The sequence below is a fragment of the Etheostoma cragini genome, chromosome 11 (assembly GCF_013103735.1).
Source record: "Etheostoma cragini isolate CJK2018 chromosome 11, CSU_Ecrag_1.0, whole genome shotgun sequence".
NCBI classification, from domain to species: Eukaryota; Metazoa; Chordata; class Actinopteri; order Perciformes; family Percidae; genus Etheostoma; species Etheostoma cragini.
In genome coordinates, this window is record NC_048417.1 from 22,054,574 (window position 1) to 22,081,167 (window position 26,594).

General features: G+C 41.2%; 2 protein-coding genes across 3 annotated transcripts in view; both read right to left on the reverse strand.

Annotated features, from left to right (window-relative positions):
- The window catches only part of ptpn4a (protein tyrosine phosphatase non-receptor type 4a), a 75,524-nt gene extending 59,109 nt beyond the window's left edge, over window positions 1–16,415 (reverse strand). The window contains exon 1 of the mRNA XM_034886239.1: window positions 15,883–16,415. The gene's annotated coding sequence lies outside the window, so the exon portion shown is untranslated. The remainder of the gene's footprint in view (window positions 1–15,882) is intronic.
- Window positions 16,416–20,528: 4,113 nt separating this feature from the next.
- Window positions 20,529–25,116, reverse strand: tmem177 (transmembrane protein 177). Of its 2 annotated transcripts, none has more exons than XM_034886049.1 (3): window positions 25,037–25,116; window positions 23,075–23,332; window positions 20,529–21,821 (listed from the first exon to the last, which is right to left on the reverse strand). In XM_034886049.1, exons 2-3 carry the CDS (start codon window positions 23,273–23,275, stop codon window positions 21,093–21,095), a joined length of 930 nt encoding a protein of 309 aa, XP_034741940.1. In that variant the 5' UTR covers window positions 23,276–23,332; window positions 25,037–25,116; the 3' UTR covers window positions 20,529–21,092. The 2 variants fall into 2 exon arrangements, with proteins under 2 accessions (XP_034741940.1, XP_034741941.1); XM_034886050.1 differs by having other exon boundaries at window positions 24,924–25,081.
- Between the last annotated feature and the right edge of the window lie 1,478 nt (window positions 25,117–26,594).

The following is a 26,594-nucleotide window of genomic DNA, read 5'->3' on the forward strand; positions in this document are numbered from 1 at the left end:
CCCCCCCCCCCCCCCCCCCCCGTGGCTTGGCATTTGTGCTGCTATAGGCCAGGTTAGGTTAGCGGCATAACAACCCAGCTACACGGCTGAGGACTACAGCTGACAAAATCAATAATGTTTGTAATCATAAAGTATCTATATGTATATCTACTGACATGTATTTAGACCATTTCTGGGCAAAGAATAGTGACTAGTTGAGGGGGTGTATGATGAATCAAAAAGAAACAAACTTTGACATTTGCCCTGTTTCACCAGTCAGACCCACAGTTCAGTGCTTCTTTCATTAGCCCTCCCTTTGTATCTGCAGTACATTATGTTGTTCTTTAAGATCTATAGAGATGGTATCAGTTCTTTAAGCGCCACTCTCAGCAAGTGTGTCTTTAACAGAGTGCAGGATCAATAAGCAGTAAGTTAATCAGCCTGTGATCATTGGAGTGTAACAGCTGTCTTTAAACCAGCACACGCCGTAAAGAACGCACACATATACACAATCGCAGAGCATACACATTCATGAGCGCGGGAGAGCTGATCTTGGCTCTTTTGCATCTCAATTGTTCAAGCTTATACGAACTGTATGTGCATGTGTGAATATAGATACAGTAACCTAGGTGATTGGGCAACCGACTAGAAAGATTCTACTAGAAAAATCTCAACACCAAAGTCTGTTGATTATCTTAAAACATATCTATATTTGTTTTGAAATTTGGATGTTTCAATACATTTTTGCAAGTGTATAATGTACACTTACTTTAGGGGTTTTCACATTAGAAGCTAGCTCTGTGGTCTTCATCAAACTAGGTCAAAGTTTCACGTCTGCGCCTCAGGGCACTGTGATTTTGTTCAGCAGCTGCTCAGTCAAGGCGTCAACACGCCAAACATTAACAACAAGAATGGAATTATGCAGTTTGATGCTGATCACGTGAAAGCAGCCCCAGCTTGTGCAGGTCTTACAATGAAACAACCTGCTTGTCATGAAGTATGAAACTATTTTAACACACTATCTTGAATTGTTGGTATAATAATAGCATGCTAATTAGTTGATAAGCATAGTCAACCAACTCGGTGTTAAGGGGGTACATGTTATTCCAATGATAATAATAATAATAATAATAATAATAATAATAATAATAGTGTGGACCACTTTGGCCCAAATAGAAAATGGACTGCTAGATATTGGTACATGGTTGGTTTCTGACCTGAGAACACTGCAAAACAATGAAGCTCATTTGGGTATAAAAATAGAAAAAACTAGATGACATAAATTTGAAACTTGGAGTGATTTCTGGCTCTGAGAGAGATTATCTCATGTTCATCTCAACAGCAACAGGAGCAGTGGGGAGAAATTGTACCCACCTTATATTACTGGTGAAAAGACCAAGATGACCTTACATTTAAAAATACTCATTTGAAGGTATGATGTTTGGCACCCTTGACATAACATCCTCAAGATAATCCTGTATGCCTATTCTTAGAAGCTATAGCTGTTCAGGCCGCGATGGTCAATCACTAAACCAATCCGAACTCATCTCATCAGCCCCTCTCGTTATTTATCCGTCTGCCCTCACACTGCTCAAGGCTTTTTTCTAAGAAGCCTTGGATATTCTATTCCTGCTCTTTGCTGAGAAACACAATTAGACTCGGGTTGACATTTCAAAATAAGCAATAGGCAGCAGGTTGTTGAGGAAAGAGTACTAGGAAAAGGCTTTTATCATCAGCCTAATCCTTTAGAGGCAATACAGTCATTTTCCTGTAAACTCTGCATCTCCTGCAGCTGATCTGAATTTGACTAAAATGTGTCCATTTTATCAATGCTTTACCGTCTCCTTAAAGGTCACTGGCTCAGGCATTGAAAAGACATTTTTAACACTAAGTTCTCAAGGTCTCTGCAGGAAAAATTAATACAGCCTCATCTACAGGCCTTTTATCAAAGACATTTAACTGAATAAATGATGAATGACACAATATCATATGATGACGATTATTATGATGATGATGATGATGATGCACAAAAGAAAGCAAAGATGTAACCAAATGAGTGGAAAAGTACAAGACAGTGCTTTCATTCCCTGTCTAGATGCCCTCTAGATAGAGATGTACAGTGGGTTTATGGTAATGCAACCTATGCACACAAAATTTGCATTATTACACAAGTGCCTAACTCTATCCTTCACATGCGCGTCAACTGAAAGCTGAGTGGTGCCCACAGTATCCACCAAGGCTCAGAGGACGGACAAATCGCTTCTCCCTTTCAAACGAATACACACAGTACAGCATGCTAAAACACACGGTTGTCTCATTCACACTTACTGTGTAGTCTCATGCTCACGTACAAACTCATGTACAACAATGAAAATGAATTGCTTATGTGCCTTAAGCACAAATGTTCACATCTAAGAGAAACCGTTTTTGCCTTTAGCACGTTGTACAGAACTGCACCTGCTGTAGCCAGTATATGTGTGTGTGTGTGTGTGTGTGTGTGTGTGTGTGTGTGTGTGTGTGTGTGTGTGTGTGTGTGTCCACGGATGGGACATACTGTAGGCTTACAGTGTCTGCTCTACTTTGCTGATGAAAGCGATTCTGCTTCATGCATAATTCAGGTAACCTGAAGCTCTGCATGAGTTTTAGTCTATGCCACAGCCCCCCCCCTTCTCTCTCGTAGAGGACCTGTAAACTATCCAAATATAAATCAATACATTTAACTGCAAACTATATAGGCCTACTTATGAACTAAACTGCCACAGGTCCTGCTGCAATAAAGGAAATTTAACAGAAGAGAGCCATTTCAAGAGATGATGATTAAACGGTTTGATTAAATGTATTACATAGCTCATGTTACAAGACGCATGTGTGTGGGAGAGGTGTTAGGGATGTCTCTGTACCACTGGTTGTATGAAAGGGTGAAGATGAAGAGATGGAGGTGGGTGGAACACATTGTGGTTGATAAACAAGGCCAAAACAGGAAAGCGTGGGCCCACCTGACAATCACCTCGCTGCTGGTACAATGTTTCCACGCTGTAGAAAACAAGGCTAGCTCTGGGTGTAGAAATATTGAGACAGCAATTAGTTGCTTTTTATAAACTACCAAAGTGCACGCTCATGTATTGCTGTTAGTACAGACAGTTATGTGGTTTCAAGAAACTAATATTAACAATGTCTTTGTTACATACATGTTCAAAACATCAAAGCCTTGCTTTTTCAAACAAGTATATTTACATTATGTACAAATGGATTATCAAAGCGGTTTCATTAGCCATGGAAACAATGGACGTACATACTATGGTACACAGATGACGTGTTCTTTGTCGCTTCATAAGGTTCCTCCGTGGGTTTATAAAATCTCTTTGCTACAGGGAATGATTGTAAAGATTTAAAGGAATGTGTATAAGGCATTTCCTCTGTAAATGGGACGATTTGGAGAGAAGATTGCTCAACGTGACATTGTGACTTTGCGGAAACATACGCAGCCACTTTCTTAAGCCAAGCAGCGTCTTATAGGTACACATTTTGAGTTAACTGAGTAAACAGCGGATGTAAAACATACACGCAAGAAGAAAGTGACTAAAGTTGGCTTAAGTTTAAAAAAAAAGAAAAGAAAAAGAAAGTGACGGTTGAGTTGGAGACAATCCCTGGTCTCCTGGGTAAAGGTCCTGTATTTTACCCATCCACCACAGCGACCAGCCTCCCTACGTGGATTTCCCACCCTTTCCTACTACTCGTTGTGGTGTAATTTCACACGCTAATCGCAAGGTAATGTAAGTCAAGGGAGGCCAAACGGCGTTGATAAACCAGCTCAAAAGAGAGTATGCGTCTTGATAACATGCCAATAATGGCATTCCAATTGGCGTGTCATACATGTGTACGCCATTTCATAAGATCAATCTGCACGGAGATCCACTGGGAAGAGCAGAGGTTCAACCCATGTATCCAGCTACTTTAAACCACTCACTTAATGTGTGAACAGTTTACTTCATTTATTGTTGTATTTGAGGTATTTTTCTGCAGGGTGCAAATGTTCCACCAAAACAAGTTCCTAACCAAGACCGTTTTTGCAGAGCCACCGTCACTGAGGCCGGAGCTTAGCAAAATTACTGTGATCAGGGCTAAGAAATGCAAAACCACGCGGTTTTATTTTTTGCTAGACTGTATCTAAAGTGTAGCCAGACCTTCCTCCACAGCGCTATGGAGATAGGTCTGGCACGTGAGTCTAGAAGGTTACGTATGTAGGCCAGTACAGGTTATGTATTTGCGGTAGTGTAACCAAGCAGATAGCATTTTGTGTGCAGCATTGACCTGGTATGTAACAACCTCAAACCAGGGATTCAAAAACATGGTTGAAACAGTGCTTGATTTAGCCTGTTCTGCATTAATCTGATTTTACAAAAGAAGATTAGTGCAATCCCAGACCTAAGCGAGGGCTTAAATGAATCAATGAAACAGATTCAACTTCAGAGTAATGCTGTTATATAGTGGTATATTAGGAATGCTGTGGAGAATAGAAGTTTGAGCAGGCATTGAGAGCCACCAAGCACGAGAAACACACTGCACACTGAGTTTGTCTGACTCTATTCTGTGTTGTCATTTGGTTTTGTCTTTGTAATTGACTCCTCTTCCTTGTAAATGAGGGCCGCCTCTCAATGATCTCTCTAGTATGAATAAAGGTTGAATGAATGGATGTTGGGGGAGTAAAGTATGCTGTAAGTGCACTGTAAATATGCATGTCTATTAGCTATTGTTTTCTACTACAAATGTAAATAGGGCTGCGTAATATAACGCTACTATATCGATATATGAGACAATCGTCTTTTCCTGGTTTTAAAAGGATACATTACAGCAAAGTGAGTTATTTTCTGAAGTTACCAGACTGTTCTAGCAGTTTGATTGTTTGCCTTTATTCACTTAGTAATTTCACATTACTGCTGATTTTCTTTATCAAACATTTCATTGTGGGTATATTTTGGGAATGCACCAGTTGTCAACTCTATAATATCACCGCAAAAGCTACGCACAACGGCCACTGCACTAGTAACCTTAAATCCATCTAAATGTTTTGTTAGGTCACCTTGCTCCTATTGAACACAGGCACAATAGCATCCCATTCATTTCCAACCAGCACACACAGCTAAGTGTTTCTAGAATTGTATTGTTGTTCGAGTTATTCAATGAGAACGGTGCTTTTGTTACGCTCATGTAGTTTATCAACTCCTCTAAAAATCAATACACTGTAATTGTATTGAAACGTGACCATCATATACCAAGATATTTACTAGATATCTAAATAAGGGCCGGTACTCAACTGCAGCATCTAGAATTGGCCCTAAAATGGCCTGTAGAACAGACCCAACAAAGTATAAAGTTAAATTGTTGCCACTGCTCACAGTAATAGCTTAGCCAGTCTTAATCAGTTGCTAGGTTAATGTTTGACCAAGAGGTGCTCAAATATGCACAGCTTCATAGTCCTGTAATTCATGTGTCATAGATTAAAGTTTCCCAGGAAATGTCATGTATTGTCCTCTTGCTAGTAGCTTCCATGCTGACATAGAGGCAGAGAGAGAGAAAGAGGGAGAGAGAGAGAGAGAGAGAGAGAGAGAGAGAGAGAGAGAAGGCAAAGCAGCCGTGAGTCAGCCAGAGCCAGCCCCCTGCCTCATGCTGAAATCAGAGAAACCACAAGAATGTAACAGCTTCTGTTATTATCCCTCCCTGCTGCCTCACTGCCTGATAGCCTGCCCCAGAAAAAGCAGCGAGCAGCCTGTTTCTCCCTCTCACACACACACACACATTCTCTCAGGGTACGGTTGTCCAATTTGCGCGCTCACTTTCTGCACACACAGTCACTGTATTATAAGCACACATACACACACACACACACAGGACCTGACTACAAAATCACATAGACTGCAATTTGTTTTTCCAACTGAGAATTGCTGCAAACCGAGTGCTGTCAGACACGTAGAAACATCTAGACCAATGCCCACAGAAAAAAAACAAGCTGATACAGGACACAACTAGCCAGCAAGACACACAGTAAAATACGTCAATAGACTGAAAGACTGACACAGTGATAGACTGTCCGATGTTTGGCAGAATGTGTGTGAGGAACTGCCGAGTCAGCCTTTGTACGTGACAACACTGTCCTTTAAATACACGTATGTTTTTGGTTTCATGCTCTCATGTGCAAGCACTTCATTACATATCACACCCTGGAGTTTTTGTCCCTTCTTATCCTAAATGTACGTATAGTCACGTTTTAAATACTCCGGGTAATATTTGCGCTTTGCCATCTTGCCTCCGAACACAAACAGAAACTTCAAGTGAACGTGAGCGCTCCGCCGCTACACTGCTGTGCGTCAAAATAGGTTTTTCAAAATAAAAGACTGTACCAAATCAGATGCGCATGAAATATTATTTATTTATTGACAAGCTTTCTTTATACGTGGTTGCTAAATGCAACTAAAAAGGGTTCTTGTGAAAAAGTTAGCTTGAGAAAAAGGACATCTCCATTATCATCCCAGCCCTCAGGCTCTAAGGTAAAATTGAGAATGGTTAGAACAATATGTCAACATAACAGCAAAGAGAGATAAATGTGATTTTGTGTGTGTTTGTTGAGTACGCTAGCTAGGATGTGAGTGTAGATTAGATACCAATATTCAGCAGCCTTGAAAATGTGCAAATGTGAAAATGGGTCATGATAGATTCAGCTCCATCACAGCTACGGCATGTGACACAAGTGGTGTTTCTTTCACCTAAAAATGTCAAAGAATATAGAATAACCACCGTGCATGTCCAGAATCCAGTAAATTTGACTCATGTTCATTTAAATGTGTCTGTGTAGTATGTCGGCTAACATTAAAACTATGGTTAGTTACGTTTCTCTTCAAGTCACAGTCCTCGTTTGTCAGAGTTTTCTACAGAAGTGTGTGTGCGTGTGTGTGTGTGTGTGTGTGTGTGTGTGTGTGTGTGTGTGTGTGTGTGTGTGTGTGTGTTTGTGCGTGTGCTATCAAGAGTGACCAAAGCTCACAAAAAATGCCCATCAGCCTTTGTAAAAAGACTTCTTACTTTCTGCCCTGTCTCATGGCACATGCGTGGTGACGACACTTGCGGCCCCTGACCTACATTCGGCTTTACTTAATCAGACGTGAATTTCTGTTCAGAGTGACAGAAACTCCAACCACCTTTGTCTTGAACAAGCTGGTCATGTGGACTACCACAATTCCAGACCAGTAAAGATAAAAAGAGAGAGAAGGATGGATGGGTAGAAAACAAGCTCGACAGTGGAGACATTGGAAGCCGTTTGAAATAAAAACAGCAGCGCTGATGTCCTGTGTTTTAAGACTGCTCTTTATGTTCTTGTTTGAGTTGGACAGGGAACGCCTTTGCACTTCCTCCACACATCTCCAAGCAAAACAAGCAGCGGATAAAACAAGGTTTTACCATGTAAACTGTTGACTGCCCGTCTGAAAAAGAGGACAGGAAACTAAAGATTTAGAACATGGTAGAGATGTATTATTCGCGTACGGAAACGGGTTCTCTAACGCCAAATGTCCCTTTTTAGCTACACGCTTTTAAGTAATGTTATGTGGGTAAACAACGTTTTCCCTTAACCCCAAGTAATCACAACCTGAGAACAATAAAACCTTGCAAATTCGCATCAGGGGGACACGGCAGAATAAGGAGACGAGCCGAGTGCAATCCATTTTTGGCTCTAACCCACTGTTCTTAAGCAACTGTGTCCTTTGACCTCCTGAGGTATTCAAGGCTATTTAAGCAGCTGTTTTAAAGGCAGACCTGAGGATCTGAAGCGGACGCACACATGCACGTGCTGAGCTCAGGTTGCACAAGCAGCAGGTTAGAAAAGGACACATGGCAACAGGTCCAGCGCTGAGCAAATTGCAAAACACCTTTCGCAAAGGGTGCGTGCATGTGTAAATGGTAGGGCTGGGAATCGTTTTCATTTTCAATACCAACACTGGCACAGCAACTTCAATAGCAGTTCCTGGACATTACTTTTTTTGCAATACCCATTTCCGGAAATCCATTTTAACAGAAATAAATTGCAATATAAAAAATTTCAAATCTTGCTTTCAGCTACTTTACACATACGTGACCCACATTGTTGCCCCTCAAAATACAACACACCCACATGAGGCCCATCTCTGTGCATACGGCAGTGTTTTTTCTGCATGCCTTTACAACATGTTATGATAGACAGCCAATCACAAGCATTAGTAGATCTTGGTACAAGCATGCTGCATGCTTATTGGCTCACTGACGCCGATGAGAATTACTCCGGGTATTGGAATTTCGTATTGAATGTACTATGGAAGCCATTCGTTTGGTAGCCAGCCTTAGTACATGGTGCTTGGAGGCATGTGTTTCTGTGTATACATGCATTTTTGGGATTAGTGGGAAGGACAATAGTGTAGGAAAAGGACAAGCCATAACACGCACTGAAGCATAACTCTTGAGTAAAGAGATAGGAGGCAGCTGTACTCACACATACCTGAGGAGTGTAAAGGTGGGGGTGGGGCTGCAGTGGAGCAGAGCCCTCTCTTTCAGATGTCAAATGTTTAGGTATAATCATTGAGTTCTTACTCCATAATGATATGACATGGAGCAGTGGTGGCCAGGAAGCGCTGATCTCATCATAGTCTTACATCCATTTTGACTCAGTCTAAGAGCAGTTTGCATGTGAAAGACTTGCTCTTGGTTTAGACGCTTCACCAATGTTGTGTTTCCAGCGTGTGGTACAGCTCTGCGCGACTGCCCTCCCTGTTTTTGGTACCATCACGGTTTTCGTTTTCCACTGCGGACAGTGCGCCCCTCACTGTGGGAGGGATTCCTCGGCTGATCGCCATAGCGACGCCTCATGAAACTGCCATGACATTGTCTTCAACGTGACACTCGCTGAATCTGTTCATTGGCAACTAAACAGAGGAATGTCTGCACTTGGTCAGTTGTACAGAGGAGTGTATGGTGTGGTGAGCTGCGTAGTGTACACTGTAGCTTTGCAGGCAGACATTTTTTTTTAAAATCTGGGTCTAGTCGCTGCTTAATTAATTGGCTATATAATGTGAGCAGGATGTTCCGTGTTACACTAGTGACGATTCTCTCTGACCAGTCAGTGGTCTGCAGCGTTTTAACTTGACTTCTCTACGTGACTCCTGCTACTCTCTCTGCTGCTGTAGGCTACGGAGCGAAGCACACACTTTCACTTACTAATTGTAGCTAGAGCCGGAACAACTCTAAATGTTGCTGTACAATTAAATGTCTCCGAAATAATTGCGGTTAACAATCTAATGGTCTCTTTCAGTCAAATTGAAAAATATGTATTCATTTATTATTTTTACAACAAAATCTTTTGGTTAGGTCACAGTACACAGCCTATTATGTAAACAGCGCCTCTTTATTATCATACATTTTTTCTATCTCTCCCCAGCCCCCCCTCCCCCCCACCATTTGTCATTTATGTTGCTATTAACGTGTATAGGGTCAAGTGCCAGCAACTAACAATTGAAAACGATTAGCTCACCAGTCTGACCATTCATTACTTATTTAATTACAACTTGACACACCTAAACAAAAACAACAATTATCATCAACGTCCTACCTCTTAGCTCCTGAGCTAATGTTAGCAAATAATTACATAACAAAAGAAACAATGATGCTCCACATTTAAATACTTTTTATTGAACTCTTCATTGAACTCATGCCTCTATATTGATTTTTCCTTTCTGTTTAGAGTATGTATATAATGTGTATATATTGTGTATATATATTTTGTTTTGGTTGTTTTGGTTGTGTTAGCACATTGTGAGCAAAGATGCTCCAAAGAAAAATTCCTCGTTTGTTTCCTCGTACCTGGCAAATAAAGCTGATTCGGATGTAAAATTGACAAGACAATTATGTAATTATTGTTACAGGCCTAACTGTAGCGTCTGTTGTATGTATACAGATTCTTTTTTTTTTTTTACCAATATAGCCCAACATCTTCATGATTCCATCCACCCATTGACGCCACTCAGTTCCCCCCGTCCCCTGCCGTTTGCACACCTGTCCGGCCCCCCCTATCTCCCATCTACCGTTTATCTGAAGGCCATCTCTGCATCTGTCCATGTCATCTCCAGTGATGACACCAATCCTTTAATGTCTTTATGGTGGGCTGTCTTAATCCAACCCCTGCAATGCTAGCTAGGTCTACCTCACAGGCCCCTGAACTACAACCTAGCTAGCTTTATCTTCTGGCTCTGTTGGCATGATCTAGCCACGCATTTTTCAGTAACTGGGTTGGAACACATGAGGTAGCTCACATAGGGCAGATACCAATGATAAATCCCTTCAGGTATCTAGAGCCACTCTTTATGTTGCCAAGGCTTAAAGGCTTGTGGGCTAGTGGAGTAAAACATCAATCTCTCCTACTAAACCGGAATGTTGAGTCATTTTGTAGAAAGAAAATTACCCCAATAGTCTTCGGAAAAATACAACAGACAGCAATACTCCACACGGGGGTATACATGTAAGTAGATTAAAAGATAGAGAGATCTCCTAGAGCCTGCACAGTAAATTTGTAATGTGATATGCGCTACAAGTAACTAAGTAATTTGTTTCACTGTCAGACAGAAAATGTGGGCTTAATAGAGGGTTAGGGATTTGTTCCGGCCCCTACAACCATATGGAATAACGAGACCTGATTTCTGTTACACTTCAGATATTGTTTATATAATCATATCTAATCACAATTCTCTCTGGAGTTCTGTGAAACTGAATGTAACTGGTGGTTTCAAAGCATTTATTCTGTGTGTGTGTGTGTGTGTGTGTGGAGGAAGTGGGGGGTCTGTCTCTGGTCCGTCTCCTTTCTCTGAATAGATAACATGAGGTTTCAGCTGATGAAAACTGAGAACACCATTACCATGACATGCAGTTTGATCTGATTAGTTATGCATGTTCCAGAAACCTCAACACTGGGCAAAGAGAGAGAGATGACCCTGATCTGATAAAAATATGCCTAGAATGACATTTTAAAATAGAACAGAAGGAGAGCTACAACCACTAAAACTCACGTTCCATGAAAAATGTCCTACTGAGTAATTTAATCATTTTCCACAGAAATGACATACTCATAGAACATTCTTATGTAAGCATGAAGAATCACTGTGATCTATATGGCAACACTACCACTTTCCAACTATGAATACATGTTGCTTCCTTCTAAATAAAAAAGGCTATTTCCCTGCTAGAACTGAAACCATCGACACCATATTCAATAGGCCACTGTTATTTTTGTCTGAGCGTTCACAGGCAGAAGAAGAATTATTTTTAGTCAGGGCTGAACATTTTAAAAACGTAAACATGCAAGTCTTCTTCCTCTATTTTTTGAAAGAAACAGCGCCTGACCGATGCATCCTAATGACATTATTCTTTACTATTAATCGAAACTCATTAATATGGCACTACTGGCTTTTAATTTTGGGACTCTAGATCTGTCGAGGCACCTTCGTCCTGGCATTCTGTAGCTGTGGTATCTTGCACAGAATAAACACAGCTGTGTTTGGGGCTTGGGAGATGATTTTGCTAAAGAGTTGTGCCATGTCCGCCCCAGCAACAGACCACTAACTAGCTGCCTTTCTGAGCACTATCTGGCTGGGTGTTTATGTGAATGGAAAGCTTATTTGGCATATTTGTAAACGCATGCAGACTATTTTGCCTCCCACTTCAGAGTGACTTACTGGCAGTAATGTCCCTACATGCAATTACTGATGTAAGATGCACAGCATTCGAGAAAAAGGCTGACACAAAATCACCCGAACTTGGCAACAGTCCGGTCGGTGTGCAGCCAAAACTGAAATGGGTGAACTCTGTCTATGAATGGCTCTGCTTACTGCGCTTCCCAACTGCAAATAGGACTGTGAGCTTTCCAAAGGGTTATAATAGAACAGGCATGCAGCTGGTCCTCTTGGTTAAACATGAACAGGCTGCTCTTTGACAGGGCTGTCACAACAGTCAGCACAGGTCACCGTGAGCATGGTCCCACTTAAATGAAGAGGAGGATCTTAAAAGCTAAGGACCACTCAATATGATACATGCACAAGTGTGTGTCTTAATAATTGAATCATCAGTTTGTGTATGGGGTGATAAAATGGAACTTGGTAGCCCTGCACAGACAAAGAATAAAATCCCAGCATTGTGGTGACACAAGGGAAAGTCAATTAATACTAATGCTAACTCCCCCCCCCATAGCTCTTCTGGCAATGGATCCAAGCCTACCAATGTAAGATACGCAGATACTAGCATCTCTGAAGCCTGATATTGTATCTTGCCTGCAGCACCTTGCCAGTCGTCTTCTTACCAACACCGTCAGTTAGCACCAATGGCGAGCTGTCAGCACTACTGAGCACCACGCTGAAAGGCAGGGAGTGTCTTTCCAACGCGGAGACTAACCACACATAAGTTGTCAGACAAAGATAGAGAAAAACGAAGAGGAACAAGCAAAGAGGGGATAAGAAAGCAAGAAAGGCGTAAGTGTTGGAAAGACAGAAAGTCAGAGAGACAGAAATTGAAGCTCAGGGCGCATAAAGAGGACATCCACCTGGACTGACACAATTCTGAGACTAAAGAGAAATGCAGCATTAAAATCCAAAACATCTTACATACAGGAAATGGTATTTCCCAACTAAACACTGACTTCTTGTATGAAACGGAGGATCTTTAGGCACATAATGTCCTGCACATTTTCTAACGTTCTGTGCTCCGAGCCCTTCCCACATTGCATACACACCTCAGTTGTACCGACAAGAACAATGATTGACCTTTGACTACTTTGCTATGTGAGCTGGTTTATGATGTTAGGCCGGGAGGCTGTCATCTTTATGCATCTTCTCTACAGGCACCGGCCAAACCTGTGGAGACACATCTGTAAAAAGGGCATGATGATAAATTGCTGGCAAGAGGTCTCCGGACGTCAAAGTGGACATTCATCTGCTGCACCTCCCAGCTTACCACATTAGCATGAATGAACGAGCCTAATGCTCGCACCACCTACCAAAAGTATTGAAGATATTATAGTGCAAGCAGTGAAACTGAATTATTCAACACTACTCCTCATTTAATATACTGTAATGTCTTCAGTTCTAGATGAAACAATAGAAATATCAAGTTGGATAAAATAAGAAATTCCTCGCACTACTCAAGGTAGCCTAATTTTTGCCCTTGTTGTCAAGCTCCAGGCAATGTTGACCAACAGATTCTCAAACTGTTGTGGATGTAATAAAGGCCTTTTGGCTTCGTCCCAAGACTCAGAATAATTTTAACTAAAGTGAGGCCTTTGGAAGAAATGATTAGTCAACCCGATTTGAACAATAACCAGAATTGACAAAGAATTGTTGAAAATAAAAGTACGGGTAAATTACAGTTTGCTCTTGCACCACGTCCTCATTTAAATTTAAGCAATTTGCTTTAGGATCCGACTATACTACTTAACCCCTGATTAGCTCAATGGGATCCCCTCCTCTTTACTAGCAGTGCAGACTATCCGCACTACCCCTGCCATACCTGTGCCTCCTCTGTCTTCCAGTATCCATACACTGCTTCCTCTCCCTTTTTATCGGTTATCCCTCTCTCACAGTCTCTGGCTAAACCATTTAAAAAATGGTGGGTTTGTTCAGGATACTCTGCATTGTTGCCTGCTGCTGGTAACGCAGGGATTAGTGACAATTCTTTTTGACCAATCAGTAGTTTGCAGGTTTTCCCGCCACCTTTTGGTATCGCCTCAGCTCGCTTGGTACCTTGACGGAGGTGGTACTATATTTATTTATAAAAAAAAATTTTTTTTAAATAAAAGTACCTGTTGGAAGGTACCAGGGACTTTTTTCATTAAGGAAAACCGAAAAAGGAGAGTAGAGTCGAGGCGAGTAGAGTCGAGGCGAGTCCTGCAGGTACCATGTAATGGAAAAATGCCATAAGTTTCACACATCCACAGTTCTGCTGTACAGCGCGGGGACGTCAGGTTCAGGTGCGCTGCTCAACTTAATCAGGACCATTGCCACAGGCAATTTATTCCTCACCAGCTGAGTCCGTCCACTTATAAAACTCAAGGCTTCTTCGGGGAGGGGGAGAGCAAAAGTAAAGAGAAGTAGTTCAATCCAGGAGTCTCCTCAGCACACCATTTATGAGTTTATTTTAGTAAGTAAGAATGCTTAGATTGCACGTAACAAAATCCATGAAAATAACCTTTGCTCAGCCTTATTTAGTCATGTTTAAGTGCCCACTGCACAGCCTCCAATCATAACCTATGTTTCAGCTATCAGATATGGAATATGTGGGATTGTGATTTTAAAGAAACCTGGACTAACTCATCTTTACTCTAGGTAAGCTAAACATTCTGCTGCAAAATAATACTTACTGCCACAGCTTGAATAAAGAATATGGTGGCAATCAACCATAAATTAAATAATAAGTGTAACATTCAGGCCTAATTCCCCAGATATGTAGTTCAGCGACATCAGCCTCCGACAAGGACTCCAAAACACATTCCGGTTTATAGCATCATAGGTCAAAGACATCCATTTTTTTGGACCCCCATCTGCTAAGGCTTTTGTCTTTATGGATTCCTTCAGAAATGGATACTGTGGAAAAACTATTGTCAAAACAATTGCCACTGTCTAATCTTACAGGTAAAAAAAAAAATCATTACAATTACTTGCAGTAGGATATAGGCTATACAGTATGTCATGTGGGCTGATGGGGTGGGTCGTTTCTGTTGCCCCCTTCACAGATCCCTGAGGACCCTGGGACACTGAACCCAGCTGCTGGATTTCATTCACAGTTCGTCTATGCTGTCCCTAACTGAGGTCCCATTCAGACCCAAATGTGACTCCAAGCTAAGACGCTTTATATGGAGAACAAGGCGAGAAAGTGCCAAAGAGGGAGAGATAGAGGCTCGACAAACAGGACAGAGCAGGATCCATGTGATCTCAGCAGCGGCAGCAGACTGGCAAGCAGCAGGCAGCAGAGGAACCGACGGCGACCCAAAAGATGTGGCATGGATGGTGGAGGATTACGTCATCGAAAGAAAAGGAGGACGCCTCATCACAGCAAACACTCACATCACATATATTACTTAAAACCACACAGTTAACAGCTTTTCGGTCAGCAGACATGGGTCCTTTTCAGTCATTTACAAAGAATGAAAAAGCCCACATGCATTGTATTTAAGGGGTGTGTGTTTGCTATCTAACCGTTGATGCTGTATGATACAAGAAACACATTAGCTGCTCAGTCAAACAACCCATTCAACCGCAAAACAAATCCCTCAATAATCCCTAATTAATGACCATTACATGTGATATAAGAATGTCATCTATAAAGCCACATCCGTAACATGACTGACGCCGCACTTGTTCCATTGAACGCCAACTCTGTGTCATTAAAGGGCTTATTGTGTGCACTGTAATGAATGAGCTATTTACGGCCTATTTAACTCATTTGTAAATGCCGACTTCAACAAGGCCGAACAAAGTTTTATTAATTCAATAAACATTAAAAATGCAAACCAACACTGCGCACATTGGATTAGCGACTGTTTCGCTGCTACGTAAACTAAGCTGCAGGATATTGAATGGACTGAGAAGCAGCTAGCTAACAAGCAAGCTATACAACTATTGAGGTTATGGAATGAAATATGTATTACGGCTTTCTATTTCTTTTTGCGAGGTCCCAGTCAAACAGACACTAGCGTAATAACAAAGCTGGCTTTATCCCAATGTAATTTTTGCAATGTTAGCCTTTTAGCTTTGCGAGAAGCAACTTGGATAAAAGTGACAGCGCTAAGCTAGCTAGCTAATGTCAGCTGGCTGTAAAAACTGGTGGCCTGTGAATGAGTGTCTTTCTTACCGTCATAAACTGCTCCAGGGGCGTCCAGTTTTTAAAGAATATAATGTTTGCCGTATGAGAAAATGTTTTGTGTAGGGCCGATATAGCCCAAACATCCAAGATCAGTTTACCCGCTGCCGATGAAACCCAAGCATCATCATTATCATTGTCTTCATCAGTACTTGGAGTCCGGCGCTGCTTCACACATATCCATCCAGCAGAGCAGGGCCTCCTCCGGGCTCGACCATGCGACTGGCTCGGCGACGAGGGATAATCCACAAGACAGGAGCCCCCGCAGTAACCATTGGCTAGACACGGCGACTAGCAGTCATTTCAGGTCGAGAGAACGAAAAATATATTCCCACGCATGCGTAAAAATAAAGTAAATGTGATAAGCGAAAAGGTTACAAATGTAAATATCTGGACATCAAGTCACAAAATAGGCAAACGATGCGTTTCTGACTTTCTTAACATGAGCCTATCCGTTGTTGTCAGCGTTGCCCGGTCTCTGCAGCTGCTTTGCCAGCCTGCCTGTCTGCCTTGCAGCACAGCAGCTCTCGGCATAGCTTGACGTAATGGCGCAAACCGAGCGCACAGGGGCGGGGCCACGGGACGCGCGCTGTTTGTTTCTGAGTGCACCCAACTGCTCCGAAATAATCTTGCTTCGCGTCGAGGCCGAACAACGCCCCTTGATATCATCACAACAAAGACGGCCTGTCGTGAGCTGCTGCTTTAAAGTACCCACACTTAGCTGCATTGTAACCCTTACAAATAACACATTGTTCTTTATTGGAGTCAATCAAATGATGCTGCCAAAATGTTCAATGCTGATATCAAGAGCCGAGAGATAGGCTACTATATTTAAATGTACTTTTTGGCAATAAAGTTGTAATACACACATTGTGTGTATTACAACTTTATTGCCTATATATAGGCAATAGAGATTGGACACACCTTTTAATTGAATATGTTTCCTTTATTTTCATGACTATTTACATTGTTGATTCTCACTGAGGGTGTCAAAACTATATAAATGAACACATGTGGAATTATGTAATTAACAAAAAACTGTGAAACTGAAAACATGTCTTATATTCTAGTTTCTTCAAAGTAGCCACCCTTTCTCTGATTACTGCGTTGCACACTCTTGCCATGCTCTTGATGAGCTTCAAGAGGTCGTCACCTGAAATGGTTTCCCAACAGTCTTGAAGGAGTTCCCAGAGATGCTTAGCCCTTGTTGGCCCTTCTGCCTTCAGTCTGCGGTCTAGCTCTCCCCAAACCATCTCAATTAAGTTCAGGTCCGGTGACTGTGGAGGCGCAGCACTCCATCACTTTCCTTCTTGGTCAAATAGTCCTTACACAGCCTGGAGGTGAGTTTGGGGTCATTGTCCTGTTGAATAATAAATGATGGTCCAATTGTCGCTGCAGGATGCTGTGGTAGCCATGCTTGTGCAGTATGCCTTCAATTTTGAATAAATCCCCGACAGTGTCACCAGCAAAGCACCCCCACACCATTACACCTCCTCCTCCATGCTTCACGGTGGGAACCAGGCATGTAGAATCCATCCGGTCACCTTTTCTCCGTCACGCAAAGACACCGCGGTTGGAACCAAAGATCTCAAACTTGGACTCATCAGACCAAAGCCCAGATTTGTTAGAGTCTGTTGCTAGCGCATAGCCTACAGTAGATTACTTATCATCTGAATAATAGAAAATGAGGTGCTGTGATGACTGCAGTTTGCATATATTCTGATATTATGTATCGCAAAATACTTAAATTCAATGCTTTATTTTTTAATATAGCTCAAACCCTTTAAAAAAGAATTCTGTTATTTAATAAAGGCCACCAGAATAGAATTTACACAGAAATACCTTCTCAACCTTCTTTTCTAGTGTTCACAGAGGGATACTGTAACTTTCAAACACAAACACACCCACAAATACACACGCACGCAAGCACCAGCAGACACACTTGGATTTGATCGCAATTGGTATTTTTAACTTTCATTTCATTTTGAAATGAGCCATTTCCCACAGGAGTCTTAATTTCAGAAAGCATGTCATTGTGTTTAATTCAAAACTATTTTTTGTTCTTGTTCCTATTCACTCTTTATCCAAGCCTGCCCATTCAGACCAAATTAATCTGTAGCCATGTCATTCATAAGACGTTTGTAACAAATGGTGAGAGTGGTGATGCGGGCTGTACTGACCTCAAGTGGCTTAAAAAAGAAACAGCCTACAATGCAACTAACAATGAGCCATTGTACACTCAGTCTGGCATAAAATGAAGTAAACAGATGAAGCGGAGTGGTGAGAACAAGACAATAAGCCCAGTGTTGCTGATATGTATATTTCAAAAACCGCTTTGTAGTCGGGGAAATGATGGACTAGTATTATGTAGTATGAACTGATAATAAGGAGATTATTAAAAAAACACATTTAGTTCACATGTTGGGGAAAGCATTTGTTGATAAGGAGTGTAGGGCGTCGAAGCCCACAATCTGCTGCGTAATCATGGATCTGGAACAAATTCTACATCTTGCTCAAGGGCCCTCTGACTTGCTGTCAGAGAACACTGAACCCAAGCTGTCCTGGTTAAGAACTGTTCCTTTACTCCACAAGGTCTGGCATCTGCATGCTTCTTTTTGTCCAGATTTTATTAGAACATGAAGAAAAACAGTGGATTCCACATGGTCTCCCTAGGGACAATAATGTAAAAAGTCAATGTATGGGTGCCCAGATAGCTCAGTTGGTAGAGGAGACACCCACATAGAGAGGTTTACTCCTCAACGCAGTGGGCCCAGGTTGCTGCATGTCATTGCCCCTGCACGTCAGCGTATGCCTATCTACAACACTATTAATAAAAGCTGCAAGCAGCGATGAACAGGCCCTTGTAGTTTTTGCAAGTCAAGAGGGGCGCCGTTGGCACCCAGTCGACGCGGCGGTGTATTTCTATGACCGTCGAACACTCCACGCAAGATTTAGACTGAATTTACTCCATATACGTCATAATGTTGGAAATGACATATTTCAAATTGTTCCCCATTTCCACTATGTTGTAGAGAACACAGTATGTATACATCATATTGCTGTATATCATGTTTAAACCACATCATGTAAAATTCAGCTAAATCACAGGATTTAAATGATGCTTCTATATTTAGTCTAGTCCACGGGGTAGAAGATTGGAAACTGTAATTAAAACGCCATATCTGAACCTTGTTAATATGCAGACAGACGACCTGAGGGAACTCGGGTGCTACGTGATGAGTTCTGAGCCACAATAAGCTGCATATTTAGATCATTATCGCAAAACAAATGACTTAGGGTGTTGCAAATGATGTGTGTCTACACAGAATGTTGCTTTACTTAACATTTGAGACCTGACCTCAGAAGGATAAAAGAATGCTGCTGTTCATTATAGTGGACACAACTAAACTTTACTCATGAGGACAAAAAGATGGCTTTAGCGATAAAGAGCACAGGGAAAGAGCTTTTTTTTTAATCAAAGCGTTGGGGAAAATATTCCATTGACCATTAGGGTGGGAATCTACAGACGCCCTTAAGCCAAGATACGATATTGTTTCAATTTTAAACATATTGCAATATTCTGAGATATATTGCAATTTATAAACTTTTTTCCAACTTCTAATTTTTCCCAATTTCAAATGATGTCTCCAAAAGGAAACTTTGTCAACATCTGTTGTATCTAAAAAGATGCATTTCTCTGTCTCACTTCAATTTTATTGCTGCAAAATGGGATTTTCAAGCAGACAAACTGACCAACACATGATTAAATAGCAATATTTGGCGCCTGTGTATTGATACAGTATTGCCACTGAAATATTGCAATACTATGCTGTATTGATTTTTTCTCCCGCTGTTAGTAACCAGTGGCATATGATGAAGTCTACTTTTTAAAGGTTATTTTTTGGAGCTCTCCCCTTTATTAACTTGACAGTGGGAGAGAGATGGGGGATGACACGCAGCGAAGGGCTGCAGGTCGGACTTGAACCCGGGACGCTGATGGACTCAACCAACATGGGGCGAATTATCTTACTTAGTGAGCTAGAGGCTGCCCCCATGAGGTCCACTTTAAGTATGCCCAATGCATGGTACATACAACTGCATTGTGGGGGTTTTATTGCTTCCATACATTTACAGACCAAAACATGAATATGGAACAATAAAGTTGGTCTTAATCTTATTGAATAGTACAGATAGTATAAGCGCTAGTCCCTCCAGTCCAGCATATTTTCCTCCATAATGCAGTTAGCTGCCTTTCAACTGGTTGTAACATATCTGAAGAGGATACCAGGATGCTTCAGGTTATCTCACATAACTAAGAATGAATTGACATTTCTTTGCAGGCAGTAGCAGCAGGAAAGAAGCATTCAACCGAGTGGCTAAACACTTGAAACTCAATAGCAAATCCTTTAGTTTGTCTGCAAACCTCTCTGGGGTTGCATCATCATTATCCTGTATTGTGGTGCTTTCCTTCCCATTTTGAGAACCAATCGCCTGATCCAACAGGTAGTAATAAAAGGGTTTCAACTTCTGAGAAAGGAAAAAAAAAGCAGCAATGTGTCCATTAGGATAATCCATAAGGGTCCAAGGTTTATGGGTTATCCAGAGTAACCAGGGCAAAGAAAACTGAACTATGCATGGCTAGATACCAATAACATGCATTCAAGAAAATCTTTTTTTTGTGTGTTTTTCAATACTGATCAGTCCTAACAGGTTCTTATTGTAATATTGCAACCCAAAGAACCCTCACACTTTATTCTGCATGACAGAGACTGTTCCCCCATGTCTATTCATTCAACACATGCTCTTTACAAGGTCTTAAAGTGTTTATTTGTACATTGTGGAACCACCTTAATCTTGTCTTCTGTTGGATAAATAAGTCACCAGTCATGTTGGCCACTACATATTTGACACCCCAGGACTTTACAACACTGTCCTGTAATACATTGTTCCTTCTGTACTTCAGGATTCATAAAGCGCAAAATAACATTTGGCTTACGTGGGAGGAAATATTTCCATGAAAAATAATCTAGTTGTTATATTTAAATAATTCTTTTGTCTTTTTGTTCTCAAATATGCTCAGGAACTTTGCTATTTTTCAACAGTTTATATAAATATAAGCATAACTTAATTCATCATTACATGTTTAGATGACATCAACTTTAATTCTCAACCCCCACCCCATCCACCCCCAGGAATTCTTTTCAAGCTTTTTCGTCTCTCAGTAGAGCGAGGATCCCTTCCCTCCTGGATGTGTATGGTGTGTATTTCATCTTAAGGAGGTGAGCAGGAAACAAGTTACCACTCGGAGCATACATCTCCTCTCCCTTCTGTCCCATCAGGGCGCGCAGTGTCTTGTTTCTGGACAGAATCTTATCGTAAAACTCCACCCCTCCTTTGGCGTAATCGCGGGACACTCCTGCCGCTCGCCGGTCTGAGCTATAATCAATCCACTGGCTGACAGCATCCGAGGTGAGGACGTAGGACACGCCGCCGAGCCCCAGCGCCAGAATGCTCACACCCCCGCGAAGTAGTGGAGGCCCGGCGTGGAGCCCAAACAACTGCTTCATTAGCACGCTGTACACCCAAACCCCACCCAGGCAGAACGGGGCAACAGCAGCATTTAAAACAGGTCCTCCGGACTCCAAGCGGGCCACTTCCCGTGCTATGGCAAACTTCTGTGCCTCCAGGGAAAACACCAGTGCCTCCTGTAGCGCAGAGCCAGTCTCACTGCTCCAATCCACCGCTTTGCCGTTGATGAAAATTGTGCGGTTGGTAATTCCGCTTGGATCGTCGGGCTTGCTGTTAAAGTTTGCTGGGATGCCAATTTGGGCCCTTGAAAGCCAAGGGACACCAGCCCCAACCGGATGGAACCCAAAGGAGGCGAAGGCAGAGAAATTCTCGGGGGAGCTGACACCATAATCCTTCAACACCTACAAATGACAACAACAACAACATTGGCATTTGTATTTCATGTCACATTTCCACCACACATTGTGACCCTCTTAGGGCTAGACATTTAATCAAATTTTAAATTTGGGCTTTCCACGATCAAATTTGCGTGACTGAGCGATATTTTAAATGTGTCATTTCACAGACGCTCCGTTTTTTTTTGCAAAGCCCATCTACCGCTGCGTAAACCACTGTCTGCTCATGTGCCAGTCAGAGTTGTTCCCTGCACCGCGCAGCTTAGTTTCTAGATGTAGACAGTCACAATGGACAGAGTAACGGGAGGAAAAAACCACAACAGAAATCAGTCGGTTATAGGTCCGTCACAAGGTTTACCAGTAAAGGCAACATTCTGTCCCGTCTGTGTTGTTTTTCAGACAACAGCAGTGACCCGTGTTATTTGGCGCTTGTTAGTGTCTCTTAGCTGTTATTTTGGCCATAATCGGGCCGCCCTAGAGACTCAATTTCAATGGAATGGGTGGGGGTGGGGGGGAAATATCTAAAATCAGGTGTATATAGATTTTTTTCCAACATTAAAAAAAAAAGAAAAATCAATTGCTTTCTCTAGAATCAACATTTTTTTATTTAATTATTTTTTACCAATGATTCCCCCATATATATTTTTTGTTTATGCATTACGGCTGACGGCAACAACATCATATCAGTTTTCAGTAAAACAGAGCCAAAGCAAAAAAATATAAGCAGAAAATACTTCTGTACTAATGACGTAAATGTCTGACTGACGGGTGATTTGCTTCTTCTTAGAGAACAATTACTTTTCAGAAATGGCTCGTGTTACATTGTCTCTAGTGTATCATTCAACTTTTGTTTTTGATAAAGAAAGAAAATCGTAATACTCAACACTATCCAATCACATTACTTCTAAAATCGCAATAAAACATGGCAATACACATGGAATCGACACCCATTTATGGTAAAAAGAATTGAATGGGAACAGAAACGGATCGCCCCAGCCCTATTTGATGGCACTGCGTCTCCTTTAACTAGGAATTTATTCTTTTTGGAACTGAATCTTTGTCTTGTGAGTGCTGCCATGCATTTAATACCAATTACCCAACTGTTATTGCTAGAATATAACGCTTTGTAAAATAGTTTACTAGTTGGCAATAAACTAAACTTCTAGGTGTAATGTCCTTTGAGTCTTTTATTTCATCTGTACCATCTGAAAGTAAATATATTCAATGTAACCTTAAAAAGGTAGAGAGGAAAACACTACCTGCCGGAAAACCTCCTCGAGCTTTTCAGACAGCGTGACCGCTTCTCCTTTGAACCAGGCCTGATAGAGCTGACGGTACGACACTTCAGGGAAGACGTGGTGGAACATGTTGACAGCAAAGACCCCGCCGCAGCTCGCAACAATCAGCGGAGTCCTGTACTTCTGAAGAAGCACTGCATACTTGAGGAAGCGAGACGCCATGGCACCTCTTAGTTCAGGATTCTGTGTGAGTTAGGAGCTGCAGTTTATCAGTGGGATCTGTGAAGGAGGCAGACATCATGAGTACACCCACAGAACTGCAGGTTTGAGCTATATGCAGGGAACATAACTGAAATATGCCACTAAAATAGAATATCCCTTCCGTTTTCAAAGTGGTCGAGTCGAGTTTAAGTGTCTCTCAAAGACATTTCAGGCAGGGATTTGAACCTTTGTTGCCCAGTTGAAGGAACAGCCTCCATAGCATCATCACAGACCACATTCAGTTAGCTTCAGTTTACAGGTGTATACAACTGTTGTGCATTATGTTTTTAAGGTTGGAAAGAAGACATTATCACAACATGGGAGAAAAATAGCTTAACCAATGCATTATCTTACGGTATGTTCCAGTGCCCACACATAAATCCAACTCCAGTGATTTAACCTAATATCAACAGTCACAAAAGTGGCACATAATGGTGAAACATAGGAGTTGTGCTTTCCTGGTGCATTTCCCGAACGTTTTCTGAATATTTCTGACTCTATAGGCTGAGTGAAATGACCAATGGATCTCCTGCTTGAGTTTGAAGCCCAAATTGCATATACAGTGCTGCTCATGAGTATAGGAAGCCCTGCTTAAGTTGACTAAAAAGAGGAATTAAAAAAAAAAATCCTCTTTTGGAAATTGAACTTATTGCCTTCATTAAAAAATGAGGAAAAAAAACAACTTTTATTAACACCAAGTTTCGTATCAAATCGTAAATAAGTAAATGTCCTCCCTAAAACACAGGGGGCATGAGTATACACACCCTTATGTTAAATTCTCATAGGAGGCAGGCAGATTTTTATTTTTAAAGGCCAGTTATTTTATGGATCCAGGATCATATGCATCCTGATAAAGTTCCTTTGGCCTTTGGAATTAAAACGGGGAACTCTCCATAAGATCATTTCTCAATGTAAATCAAACCAGCTATTAAGCTAACTGAAATAACACCATGCCCATCTCTATGTATGGTGAAGGGCATTTGAGGATGTGGGGTTAGTTTAATTCCAAAGGCCAAGGGAAATTTATCAGGATGCATAGTATCCTGGATCCATGAAATACCTGGCCTTCTGCCTGCCTCTATGGGAACAGAGTATATGGGTGTCGATACTCATACCCGTTGTAATTTAAGGAAGAACATTTATTTTATTATAAATATATTATTCATTTACAAAGAAAATTGGTGTCCTTAAGGTTGGATTTTTCCTAATTTTTTAATTAAGGCATTAAGATCAATGTCCAAAAGATGATTTTTGTATTCCTTTTTTTAGTCAGCTTAAGCAGAGGTTCCTGTACTCATGAGCAGGACTGGAAGACGTCGACAGTCTTACACTAAATAAGTTAGCAGCCGTATAGTATCGGGCTGGGACGCTCCTGCTAACATTTTATCTCATTTCCTCGGTTCTGCCAAATTAAAGTTAGTCTAGAAAGACATGTCAATCTCTATCTCTGAACATGCAGTGCTGAGAGGTCTGCGAATGAAAGACAATAATTATATAACGTCGTTACAATAATTCCATAACGTCGCTAAAACGTTACCAAACAGCACTAGCTACAGCTGGAAACCGACACATCGAGCTTTTTGTCATTTATTTCCGACACGTTACCTACATCGTTAAGCAACCATATGTAACTGGAAATGTCCCCATGAATGCAAACTTTAAATGGCTAAACCCAAAGTCTTAAGTGTCTCTGTCACATCAAACGAACGTCTTCTTACTCACACGCTCTCCACTTCTTGCTTCTTTACAAGGACAGCCGACATGATGACGTGTCCGTAAAGCGATTTAGCTGCGGTCATGGTGTTGTTGCACGACAGTATTACGACAGGAGATGTAACAGTCTGCGGGATAAAACTCATGCTGTCCTTGGGTCTAATTGACCCGTTTTCCTATATCATTGTTCTTTTTAATTCCCCAAAGTAACATGATTGATTCCACACAACGCTCTTTGGCAAGTACAAATCTCTACTTTCATTAATTTTGGGGTGTCTTATTCAATTTTATAGCATTTGAACAAAAATAATTGAAGTGGTTTTGAAATAGCATTAAGTAAAAGTTGACCTATTCTAGTCTGTGATTATCCATCAGGATACGTTCCTTTAATTTTTGTCCAAATAATTCATAGTTTCTGCTTTTCTAACTCAAACATTAGGTATAATTTCCTATAAATAAGGTTTTTTGACCATAAATTCCCAAAAATAACTGTGAAGCTAAAGTGAATAAGTTAGTGTTAAGTAGTGCTGAAAACATCAAAAAAGTGACAAACATTGAAAAAATGCATCAAAAGTGTTGAAAAAAAGGGACAAATGCGTAAGAAAAAGTAAAAAAAAACATTGATAAAAAGCGTCAACAAAAGTGTTGATTTTCAATTTAGACGGGAAGACAACAAAGTGTTAATACATCTATGGATATATGATCAACATTTACCCATGGATTAACCCTTGACCTTGGACATGTAGCCATTTGCACAAGGGAAATTATTAATTTCTAGCTTGTAGTTACATTGCACACATCAGTGGGTATACAACAGCTATCATTAAATGTTCCTAATACTGCTGCAATCTTGGCCTACAGCAATTTGCCATATTCATGTGTACATTCAGTTGAGTGTGGATTGTTTTATTTCCCTACATTGTATCCCATTATTTGTTTAACTACCATGATAAACTCAAAGATAAAAACAAGTTCTGACTTGACAAAAAAAAGTAAGAAGTAATGTTATCTTCTTTCTTTTTTTACAGAAGGATAGCAGGCACATCGCCAACTCGTTCTCATCTTGTAGTTCTTCCACAAACTGTGTTATGGTTACAGACAGCTTGACTCGCAATAGCTTCAGTGGGTGGTCACTCGAGGTGTTGATGTATGGAAACAGCCTTTAGGTGAATGTGTGTGTGAAGCTGTTTATGACAATGTTGGTATCTGTATCCAAGAAGAATTGCTCCCCTCCATCCCAGTCCTTAAGCCAGACCAGTTGGATCCCATCCTCTGGGCTTCTTGTGCCATCACACCCAGTGCCCATACATGATTGTCTACATCCCAGTAGTGACTCCCTGAGGTGAAGCGCTCAGAGCCCAAAACACTGCGGTGCTGCTCCATCCTCTTTGGGGTTGCAACAAGGGTCTGTTTTGGTCCACATGTTACATTTGTGGACCAAAACAAATTATTAATATATATAAAAACCGACAATTGTCATTTTTTCAGGTTGAGAAACCAAGACTTGGAATGAAGCTGGCATAACGTCAGGATTCCTTTTTAGAGTAGCCTGAAAAAGAGACAAATA

What these genes read in the sequence shown, in the direction of transcription:
- tmem177 (XM_034886049.1), bottom strand. Translation starts at nt 23,275, where the DNA reads ATGGCGTCTCGCTTCCTCAAGTATGCAGTGCTTCTTCAGAAGTACAGG. An exon ending in TCGAGGAGGTTTTCCGGCAG is followed by an intron (nt 21,822 to 23,074) that starts GTAGTGTTTTCC and finishes TGTCATTTGTAG; the next exon opens with GTGTTGAAGGATTATGGTGT.